This window comes from Falco peregrinus, chromosome 2, assembly GCF_023634155.1.
Source record: "Falco peregrinus isolate bFalPer1 chromosome 2, bFalPer1.pri, whole genome shotgun sequence".
Classification (NCBI taxonomy): Eukaryota; Metazoa; Chordata; class Aves; order Falconiformes; family Falconidae; genus Falco; species Falco peregrinus.
In genome coordinates, this window is record NC_073722.1 from 34,877,710 (window position 1) to 34,889,175 (window position 11,466).

Genomic DNA, 11,466 nt, shown 5'->3' on the forward strand with positions numbered 1-11,466 from the left:
TTCTCACTTTATAGTGCTGCCTAGAGATTCAGTAAGAATGCCAGCATCAGAGGTGTTCTGAATGTGATGAGTGTCAGAATCTCTCCTTTCTAAAGCACTAATTTTAGAGGTTGGGAGTTTTGTGAAAGCTGTAGTTCATTTCACATTTCTCTCCAACCATAATAAAAGCATTTGAACTAATTGTTCGTTACATGACACAGAGAAATAGGTCCAGTGTAGCCCCACAGGAGTGACTTGAGAAAATCTGTGTAATGTCAGCCTTTGAAAGGCGCAGGAAGGCATAACTCCCAAACTCACCCGAGAGCTATTAAAAAAATACAGAAGTCTGAGAATAAATACAAGTTTTTTATACATACTTTTGGTAGGTGAAACCAACGGGTTGTTAACTCTAAAGGGGATACTTGAGAATTCTGTGTGTACTCTCCAAGACTTTTTTTTTGTTGTAATAGCCAGCTTTGCACTGGGGGAATAAGGGAGTGGTAGAGGACACTGACAGTGCCTCTGGGCTGATGGCAGCCTAGAGCTGTAATGTGCTGTCAGGGCACAGCTGACTGTCGTCTTGGCTGTCTTGTAGCAGGTGGGCCACATCCTTGTAGTGTAGCCACAGGCTTGGAACACATGTTGCATTGCAGAAATAACAGTCTTCCCATGTGCTTACACAAAAAAGTGCAGGACTTAACGTTTTTTACGTGGGAGACAAGGCTGGGGTTCACTGTCCAGTGCTGTTGAATCCTTTGAAATTGCTGGATGATCGTACTTAACACATTGGCTTTGCAAAGAGATTGAGGGATCTGGCGTGTGGGTATCTTTCAATTCATTTCTGCAATGTGTAGATGTAGAATGTATGCCCCTAACTACTCAAGCTGTATATATAAAAGGATTTCTGAGGAGTATACCCTTAAAGGAATCTTATGTCCTATATAGTCTAAAGAAAAGCACTCAGGGGATAGTGTCTTTTGGCAGGCTGTCAGAGTGGCCAGAGTAATTGTTGCTATCTACTAGTCAGCAGAGATTAAAGAATGAGAAAGAAACTTGTTTTTTTTCCTTTGCACTCTTTGGAGACTTACTTGAAAGTGACTTTCATTTCAAGGTTTTGAAACAAGATCAATAGAAAAAAATTGCAAACCAGAGTTTCATCAGTGCCGTCCAACTGCCTTGAAGGAATTTAGGGCCTCTGTTCATGAAGAGAATTATTCACATGTCAGTGATGAGGTCTAAAAAGCCTCAAATGATAAAGCTGCTGGGCTGGAGGATAATCTTTACAGGGGATAAATGGTGTAGCTCTACTACAGTAAGCATTTGAGAAGGAAGCATTAATGGAAATTATGTAAGGAGCAATCCTTCAAATAACAGGAGGTAGAACCAAAGAGGTCAAATTGTCCTAGGCACCTGATACAGGCTGCTCTGAAATTAACCCATGGAAGGTCTGGAACATTAACTTGCAGCTCCTGTTTTGCTTTTGCACAACCAATAATTTGTGTAGAGGAATAGTTAAATTGGTGAGTGCATATAAATAACAGCTTTTTTACTGTTACTTTAGCAACAGTGACCTTGTCTTATGCTATATAATTGTTTCTGATTTGAAAGCTGGTAGTGGGTTGTTACTTGCATGTATATGCATTTTATAACCAATTTTTTGAAATTACTATTCCTACTGTTGCCAAGCAAGTGAAAGGAATAATGTGCTTGAAGTAATTTCCATTTCCATTCTCTTGGATTGTGTGAATTCCACCATGAGTGGAATCCCTTTGCAAGGATTAGGGTGACAGCAGACAAAATTCTTTTTATGGGAAGAGAGGACAAGTCCAAAAATGTCTGCTCTAAAGAAGAGTTTATAATTCTACCCCTGGAGATCCATTTCAGGGATTCTGTGCCATTTTTACTCTTATTCTGCTTCTTATTTTCTGCCAAGTGTCAAATCAATGACTCCCATGGTTGTGCTCTAACTTCAAGGGCAGAAGCATTTCATGGGCCTTCTGGCCTTTTCTGAAGGATTTCACAAAAAAAGGGAAAGGGGCTTAGAAATACATTAAGAAGAAGGGGGAAAAAAAGGTCAACTGAATGTTTTGTGAAAATTATAATTGTTTACCTGCTGAGTTTGACATACTTGTTTAAATCGGTAAACAACAGAACAAAGGCTCTTCATTGAGTTAAGGAAAAAGTTTCTCCAAGGTTTAACAAAACAGCAAACAAAAGGCAACAAGCTAACAACAGTTCCTCAATATATGTCTCTTGATTTTGGGGTTGGTATCAGGAAGGAATGTTATGGCTAGGCTTGAAAAAATGTTAGGCACTTTTTAGTTTTCAGTTGATGGGGTTAATCAAATAGCAGTATCTTTCAAAATACATTGTCTGTTGAAGACAAATGTAGTTAAAGCCATTGTTACAATGTTTCTTACCTTCAATTTTTTTAAAAAAAAATATTTTTAGGATTCTGATAGGCACTATTAAATGTTTCTGATGCCATGGCATGATGAAATATGGCATCAAAGCCTCATGTTAAAATCCCAGAGATTTCAAAATAACTGTGGGGTTAAGTAGTTCTGTGGTGCTGCAGATTGTACAGGAGAGGCCCCTCAGAAATAATCCTTGTAATAATATATATCCCTTGAAGTCCTTTTCTCTTATCCCAACTGCATGCATAGGTCCAGAAGAGAGACCTTCTTGCATGTAAGCAGGTCTGAAACCATTCAGATGTTAAGATTTATCTTTATCTAAACTCTAAGATACACTAAATTAAGAGTGTAAGATTGAGGGGAGGGGTCCTCTCAAAAACGTTTACCCTTAACCAAAAAACCCCCACAAAAATGGTGGTTTGTATTCTGTAATACATTTCTCAGTATAGCAGGTGAACTTCATAGTACTCAGTTTCTCATGCAGCAAAATTAATTAACCTGGCTGATGAAATAATTTGTTTTCTCATGGGTCAATCAAATGTTGCCACACCATCTGTAAGACAGTGTAAGTTCTCATTTGAGTCTTTTCCCCTGACTAAGGCATTTAAAGAGCTGAACTCACACTACAAGATTAGATTTAGCATGTGTATCTAAGCCTCTCTTTTCGTGAAAGTTAGAGGAATTGAGTATTTCTGAGGCCTCTGTCAAATATGGTTGGAATTAGCCTGTGGATTCTGAAGTTACTGGGTCACAAAAGAGAACAAATAGGTGAATACAGACATGCATAGATACTTTGACAAACATTTTTTTCTTTAGGAAACTAGACTAGCAGTGTGGTGTGCAAGCTTGTTAGTATTTTACACCAGTAGTTGTATTTTACACTGGACAGGTATAGTGGGTGGAACCCTGGTGGCGATTTATTTTGGAAATCCACATTATATACTTACGTCTAATCCATGTACAGATGCCAATTTTTTAAAAATGCTGTTATATCAGAAAGGCCTGACTATGTCCCTGTATTTTAGGTTTGGAATTTAGGGCAGAGTACAGCCCAGGTATCTCTTGAACCTGACTGGTCTGAGGAATGTTTTCTGGTCTGGATTTTTTTGGTACAGACTTAAAGAATTAGAAGAAAAATCAAGAAAGCGGGAGTCCAGATCACAAGATACACACCTTATAGGCTGCCTGCAAGATAAATTAAGCGGGAGAGAAGAGATTATCAAGCAGCTGGCAGTAAGATTTCCTTTTATATGTACATATACATTTTGAAATCTGTTGGAAGGCTCTGTTCAGTGTTTCACACATTGCTTCACACTGATTCTTTCTTTCTGTTCTGGAATACTTTGACAGATACATGTTTCCATGCACATAACTTTCTTTCCCCTCAGGAAGGAAGAAAATGTCAGTATTCACTTTTAGCCAGCACTCAAACTTACAGGACTCGATCATTTTCTTTCAACCCTAATACAGGATGCTTGACTCCTTCCGTGAAGGTAAGATGTGCAATGCAATTTAAATCACAAATGATGTTTTATTGCTATTTGAATCATTCAGATGGTCAGGACAATAAAGGTCCTATTAATTTTTTATGGTGGTTATTCAGTAGAATTTTTTCTAGTAAGCCAACTACAGTCAGGTGCTGATTATAACATAAATTCTGTGGAAGTATAAGCGCACACAGACACAGGCGTTCAAGCAAATATAAACCACTAGAACCCCAAAGACATCGGTCTTCCACTGGCATAAGCAAAGCCATTGCTTGCAGATTTAGGAGCTGCTTGCAGATTTGGGAGTTGCTATCTGGGACATTGGATGCATCGAGGAAAATTATGAATCGTGTTTGGGCTGCTCAGGATTTGCCCTTTTGTCTTTCCAGCCCCTCTGTATGATAATTGTCTATAAATAGTCAGGGAAAGAAGGGAGGACAAGTTGGTGGCAAGCACCTGAGTTCTGCAAAACTGTTGGCTTTGATGTATCCAAAACATCAAGATCAAATACAGTTGTTTTAATTGGACTACTTAATCCATGGATCTTCACAGCATACCCTGAGAATTTATTTTAAATGCCTATAGAAAAAGAATTTTTCATTTTTTGGGTGCTCCTCACAAGGTATCTGGGAATGAGGTATTGTTGAGGTTTTATGGTATAAAGCGTAAAAAAAAAAAATACTTGTGTGTAATGAAGTTCTCTGTTACAATAAAAAGCAGCAGAAGAAAACGGTTCAGGTGCCCAGTCGTGTTGTCAGTGTTCCGAACTTAGCTTCCTACGCAAAGAGCTTTCTGAGCTGTGACTTGAGATCAAAAGGAAGTGCTCCTCAAATAACAAAATCTACAAGCTTAGACCGGAGTCCTGGCTGCCTCAGGGTGGGCTCTCCATCAGCACAGTCCTCAGACAGCAGTGCTGCCACAAGGTATTTGTCCATTTTGCAGTGACTTGTGAGATAAATGAATTGGTGTTCAGAATCTTGTAGGCAATTCAAACATGTTAGACATTTGGAAGTAAACAATGACATAACGTTCCTGTTGTGCAGTGAGCTCCATGTGTTCAATTCTCTGCAGATAGGTCCCAGACTTTACTGCAGAAGTAGGCTGTGATCACTGCCTAGCAGAGCTTATGCTTGCAACCCTTTCTGGTACAAAAAAAAGGAAGGAGTTGCAAGTATTTCACCAAGAATGTAATTAACAGTGAACATGGCCGTTTAAAACTTTGGGCAACGTGTTTTCCTTCTTAGTTGTGTCCCCTTGCTTTGCACTTGGTAGATGTAGATGGCATACTTTTATTTAGGAGATATCTGAATGCATCTAGGCTAATCATTTGGCAAACGGTTAAGAGACAAAAATTGATCTGCAGATACTTTACTAAAAGCTTCTTAAATTGATGTTTTTTCTCTGGAAACCTTGAATTTTTCTTCAAACTTATGAGTTGTTATTTAAACATTTAGTGGTTTACAAACATCACTGAACTCTTGCTTCAAGGAATAGTTAAAAATGTATGTAGTTAACATTATACAGTTATAATGATAAATACTAAAAAGATGATCCTACCACTGTACTTCAGAACAAAAGCCAGCCTTCTCACCTGTCTCCCAGTGGAGATGTGTTATCCTGTGAACTGTGTGCTAGCGAGTTCTTTCCTTGAAGGCAGGTGGTGCTGACTGCTGCCAAAGACAATAACCCAGGACACAGGCGTGGATCCAGTTTGGCAATTACTACATCTTAAAAGCATTGTGTCATGCCAGATGACTGCCAAAGCAAATCAGATTTGTATCTTAAAGGGAAACATACAGGGAGACTGAGGGTAGGTTGGCTGCTCCTTACTTTTCTAAATTAATAAGTGAAGTTATATTTGCTACTAAAAGCTAACCAAAACCAATATACATGTTAAAAAAGCATCCTGAATGCTGAAAAATCAAGTGTAATAAGATTGCCAGTCAATATTCCCATCAGTCTTTCAGTTCCAGTTTTACCCAGCATTTTTAACAAATAAATTGTATTTCATATTTTTAAGAGTGAATTGCAGCTGCCATTCTCTGATTTTCAAGACTTCATATTCTTGAAGCATCTTTTTTTATTTTTTAGATGTCAAGAATTATGTTCAAACATTTCTACCTAGCTGTTTAGCTCTCCTTCAAGCTTCCCTTTGTGTTACTACTAGTGCTGTTAGCCCAGTTACCAGGCTAGCACACAGCGCACTAGAAATTGTAGCTGGCACCTTTTGGCCTCATCCAGTTCAAGTGAGCACAGATCCATTCATAAGATCATATGTTTTCACAGGACAAAAAAGTATTAAATATTGGTAAGATTGTAAGTGATGCTAATGCTTATTTGTTTGCACAGGACACATGGCAATGAACCACCGCAAACCAAAGATGACCAAAACCAAGACCCTCAGCATCAGGAATGGTTTACTAAATATTTTTCATTTTAAATTATACTATTTCCATGCTTCTCAGAATTACTAGAAAAGCCGTTCCTGTTTTCTTTTAGGGAATGATAATCCAATATATGATTCAGGGGAAAAAAAAATAATATGTAATTTCACAGTAAATAATTAGGAATGACTGCACTCTCCTAATTTAATAAATATGGAGTTATAGGCATGGATTTAAGAAAAATGCAATTTTTTTAACAAACGGTAAAAAATGAAGTAAAAAGCAAAATTCTGGATACTGTTATGTGAAGACACTTTTAAATCTAGAGACTGTACCACTCCACAATTATGTTACATATGCAATTTTATCTCCGATATGTCCTGTCAGTCTGGCTTCAGCTGAAAAAAGATCTTACTTCTGTAGGTGATTTCTGTAAGTTTGCTTCATCAGCTGCTTAGAATAATTTCTGCATACAATAATGTAATTTTTTAAGTTTTTAATAGGTTTTTGCTAAACTTCTTTTAAGCTGTACAGCATGCAGAATACCTACAAGAATAGCATGTTTATAGCAGGCTCGTTTAGAAAGACTTTCTGGTTTGCTTAATAAACTGTTCTGTATAGTCAGTGCTGCAATGTAATATTCCTGTTGCACTTCAATACATATTTCAACCTGATAAATTAGGATAATATGTAAGTATGAACATTAAAACTTGCTTGTAAATCATCCATTTCTGTTTTGCAAAATAGTGCTAAGTTACGGTGAAGTGTGGAGTCAAGACTGATGCACTCGAGTTCCAGGTAACTGTGTACTTGTATGTTTTATCTCAATATTGTTCCTATGCCTATGCAAAGTGGGCGTATGACTACGTTTATCAGATCATGCTAGCTAACTCATTACTGGGAGGAAAGACACCCATGAGAAGTTAGCCCTCAGGGAATTGGGCCACCAGCAGTCTATAGAGTTTAAGATAGGATAGTTCATCTTCAGCTGCTGGACAATTTGAATCCCCATTTAATTTCAACCAGCAGAGCCCAGCTATGTAACAAATTCTGCGTGTGTGAAGAGGCACATCTCCAGCCTAACCTCCTCTTAAACAGCAAGAACTGTGCCAACAAATGCAAGAACTTAACTGTAAAACACCACTCACAGGTGGTAAAAAGATGACAGAAGGGGCAGACTGCTTCTACAGACCAATACTTTCATCCCAGCCATCTAGTGTATTTTTCCTAGATGAACTGCTTGCTTTGGAAGATTCTGACATCAGATTTGCCAAAAAGATTCTTTTTATACATGTAATCAAGAAGGGGATAAAATGGTATACAGTGAGTAACACGAGTATCCATGAGAGGATCAGAAACGTATAGGGGTAAGTTTTTTGTTAAGAGTTTTTATCCACTCTTGCCCCAAAAACTTTGAACCACGCTAGAAAGTTCAGTACACAATTACTAATTCTGATCTCCAGGGTTACAGTATTCTGATTAGTTAACTCCATCCCCTAAAAGATGTCCCTAGTAAGTAGCTTTCCTGGCTATATGGATGAATTAAGCTCATTGCCTAGTAATACAGAGACAGGACTCCTTTGCTATTTCTACCTCCAAAATCTTTTTTTTTTTTTCTACATTTAAATTACTAAATAGCGTACCCCACTACAAGCTAATTCTCTAGACTGGACAGTGCTGATGACCCAACATGTACACTAAGCGGTCTTTATTTTGGGGGCAGGTATGCTGGACAATCTCTACACTAGCCTAACAGAACACCAGTAACATTGGGCCTGCAGTACCTAACCCCCAAGGGTGCATTTTGCAGTTTCATTTCATCCTACAAGAATCAAATTCTTATATCCCAAGACCCCTTCATAAAGTGAGCAAAACCCCAGTAGAGATGGACAATTCCCTTCAAAAAAACATACACTCTTGATCTGACCTAGATACAGACAAATCTAAAAGTGTTTCTACAGTGGTACTTATTGATAATTACTGGATCAGAAAACATTTAAATCTTCCAGCAAAATCAAACAGTAATCTTTGCAAGTATTTTCATCATACCAGCAAAGATATAGTTTGGGGAAAGCTAGGGCCACCCTTTCTGGAAGGAACAGGATGCATTCTGGAAAACACACTTCTACCAGAAAGCATCCGGAATAGCAACTCTGTATATTTTCCACTGAAGAATAAAACCAATCCATGTGTCTGGGGAAAGCAAAAAAAACCCCAAAAAAGGGTAATTTATTTTGCTTAACTATCTTAACTATTTATATTTGTAGTACAAATTACATTATACAAAAAGCATACAAAGTAAAAAGAACATCACTGCTTTGCATTGTTGAAAATACTCAGCTATGTAAAACCAAAGATCATGTTTGCTTCATTGGAGCAGGAATATTAGCAGATGCTTGTTCTAGGTAAGCTAATGGACCCTGAGGCATTTCTGCAGGCTTTTTGTGCTGTACACTGATATCTTCCAGGACCTGTTGCCATTGTCGCAATTTACTCAAATGCTTCTGAATTAATGCTTCTTTTCTCTGCAATTCATTTCTTAATTCTGAAACATCCTATGGATCAAAAAATCTGTATTAGTAAACAGACAATATTCATAAGAACAACCATCTCACATGAAGAGCATATAATTTTTTTTAGCTTGAGTTTTCAAACTGATCTTATAAGGATTCTAATACTGGAAAATTATCTAATGAAACAGAGGAAAAGCACTGCGAGTACACCAGTTCCATTCCCCTATGTCACATATTTCAGAAATCGTTACTTCCAGTAAAATTTGACTAACTAGTTTGTTTCTTCCAATGAAACTACCGTCTGTGTTCCAATACTCCACAGAGCAGCAGGCAACCAGCTTCTCCAGGTTCATGGTGAGAGCTATGTTAACAGTCAAGTTCTACCAACTTAAGATCAGCATCATGTTGAGAAACCCAAAATTAGCATGAATAAGGTGATCAGCTGCACTGGTACAGCTTATCTGATCTAGAACAACCGAGGTAAATTAATTTAAACGTACCTCTTTAATTACTTGCTCTGGTTTCTGGACTGACAGCTGCAGTCTTTTTTGTAGAAAAAAGCACTCTGTTTGTCTTGCAACATCCAGAAACTTCTGGATGCACTGATCAACACCTAAACATAAAATAACAAAACAGAAAAAATAGATTCCAAAGAACAAGCTGTCAGGCTGATACTGGTCTGAAAGAAAATCTTCAGATTTACTAAAATGATGTCTTTGTAAAACAAGGATGTGCAATAAAATGTTGCTTGGCAAACTTTCAGAACTTCTTTTAAAGATGCAAGACAACAACTCTTTTCCCCAAGTTTTATTACATTTTTTACTATGAAAAAGAGTGGTAAAATAAATTTGTGGAACTTGGTTGAACAGAGAAAACATTTCACTGCACACCCAAGCAACAAACTCAGTGTAAGATTCTAAAATATGGGCATATTTAGGAGAATATTCTGTGTTCGCCTATTATGCACTACTGTTTTGATAACAAAAACTGTCCCATTCCAGTATATGAATATGACCCAATATCCAGATAGCTGTTTTCAAAATAGCACTTAAGAATCAACTTCAAAAAATTTTCAGAGAAAAGTACACTTCTGAACAGTAGTCAATGGCTATTTTTTAACTTCCCGTTCAGTGTGAGTTACACCTCCCACAGAGGTGCCTGTCATACAAGTCTTAAAACTTCGCTACTAAACCATCTAGGCTTTCCATTCCCACCATTTATTATTGGTTCATATAGCTTCCTAATGTATCACATTAGCTTCCTACTTTTTGAACCATTTATTTCACTGCACGTTAACGTAATCCCACACAACCCCAGGAGCCTGCTGGCACTCAGGCCTTTCCACAAGACCCTGATCATTCCTGGGTGGTTTCCCTTCCATGGGAGCCTCCCACTGCTGTGAACAGTGTTCCACCTGGGAATCACGGAATGATAAAATCATTTAAGTTGGAAAAGACCCTTAGGATAGTCTAGTCCAACCATACACCCAACACTGCTAAACCTACCACTAAACCATGTCTGTTAAGTGTCACATCTACATGGCTTTCAAGTATCTCCCAGGATGGCGACTCAAGCACTTCCCTGGGCAGCCTGTTCCAGTGCTTGACTGCCCTTTCAGTGAAGAAATTTTTCCTAATATCCAATCTAAACCTCCCCTGGCGTGACTTGAGGCCACTTCCCCTTGTTCTACCACTCGTTACTTGGGAAAAGAGACCAAACCCTACCTTTCAGGAAGCTGCAGAGAGCAATGAAGTCTCCCCTGTGCCTTCTCCTCTCCAGGCTAAACCCCCATTCCCTCACCCGCTCCTCATCAGACTTGTGCTCCAGACCCTTCACCAGCTTCGCTGCCCTCCTCTGGACACGCTCCAGCACCTCCATGTCTTTCTTCTAGTGAGCGACCCAAAACTGAGCACAGTATTCAAGGTGCAAGCGACACCAAGTTATGCCAGAGTCATTATTCAAAGACCCTGAAGTAGTTTCTAAACCTCTTTTGGCCTCAAATGACAAGGCACATACACCCCTGGCAAAGCCGAAATGCATCGGCAACATAAGTTTTACGGGAAGCAGAGCCCCCGATCTGCCACCCCAGCCGAGCCCCGCAGCACTCGAGGCCTGCAGAAAAAATGCGTGGCGCATGCAGGGCTCCGGGGAAAGCCGAGCCGCAGCACTGCCGAGCGGTCGGGCGAGCCCGGCACCCCCCGGGGCCTCACCGGTGCGGATCTCCTCCTGGTCCGTGCCGTTCACGTAGTCCTGGCTCACCAGCGAGGCGAAGCAGGCCTGCGAGAGAGGGCAGCGCGGCGGTCAGAGGGCCGCGGGGGCCGGCGCCGTGAGGGCAGCGCCCACCCGCGGCCTCCCCCGCCCGGCCCGCGCACCTCGAACGACGCCTCCAGCTCGTCCACGAGCGTGTTGTTGGGGTTGCGCGGCCCTGTCGGAGGCGGGATGAGGCCAGGCGGGCCAGGCCCGCCGGGAGGCCCCGGCGGCGGCGGCGGCCCCGGAGGCTGGTTAGTGAACATGCCGCTCAGCGCGCCCGCCATGGCGTGCCCTGCCGGCCGAGCCGCGGCCGCGCCTGCGCCGGGAACCGAGGGCGGGAACCGAGGGCGGGAACCGAGGGCGGGAACCGAGGGCGGGAACCGAGGGCGGGAACCGAGGGCGGGCCCGCCCCCGCCGCCTCAGCGCCAGCCGCCCG

The 11,466-nt window shown here is 40.5% G+C and overlaps 2 protein-coding genes across 8 annotated transcripts in view; one reads left to right on the top strand and one right to left on the bottom strand.

The window, feature by feature from the left end:
* Positions 1-6,651, top strand: part of FAM184B (family with sequence similarity 184 member B) — a 51,988-nt gene extending 45,337 nt beyond the window's left edge. For 4 of the 7 annotated variants that reach the window (XM_055795469.1, XM_027789623.2, XM_055795468.1 and 1 more), the window contains 4 exons: positions 3,512-3,629; positions 3,785-3,889; positions 4,601-4,806; positions 6,233-6,651. In XM_055795469.1, the coding sequence (XP_055651444.1) occupies positions 3,512-3,629; positions 3,785-3,889; positions 4,601-4,806; positions 6,233-6,323 (520 nt within the window). In that variant the 3' untranslated portion in view covers positions 6,324-6,651. Of the gene's footprint in view, positions 1-3,511; positions 3,630-3,784; positions 3,890-4,600; positions 4,807-5,536 lie in introns of all 7 variants that reach the window. The other 3 variants (XR_003555408.2, XM_027789625.2, XM_027789624.2) reach the window with 3 other exon arrangements.
* A 1,809-nt stretch (positions 6,652-8,460) lies between these two features.
* MED28 (mediator complex subunit 28) lies at positions 8,461-11,346 on the bottom strand. Its single transcript, XM_055795471.1, has 4 exons — positions 11,153-11,346; positions 10,991-11,057; positions 9,281-9,393; positions 8,461-8,822 (listed from the first exon to the last, which is right to left on the bottom strand). Exons 1-4 carry the CDS (start codon positions 11,312-11,314, stop codon positions 8,625-8,627), a joined length of 540 nt encoding a protein of 179 aa, XP_055651446.1. The 5' UTR covers positions 11,315-11,346; the 3' UTR covers positions 8,461-8,624.
* Between the last annotated feature and the right edge of the window lie 120 nt (positions 11,347-11,466).

Bases quoted from the DNA above. Each gene is read 5' to 3' on its own strand.
- MED28 (XM_055795471.1), bottom strand. From the start codon at position 11,314: ATGGCGGGCGCGCTGAGCGGCATGTTCACTAACCAGCCTCCGGGGCCG. The intron at 11,058-11,152 runs GTGCGCGGGCCG...CCTCTCTCGCAG, and splicing joins AGCTGGAGGCGTCGTTCGAG to GCCTGCTTCGCCTCGCTGGT. The intron at 9,394-10,990 runs GTGAGGCCCCGG...TTTTATGTTTAG, and splicing joins CCAGGAGGAGATCCGCACCG to GTGTTGATCAGTGCATCCAG.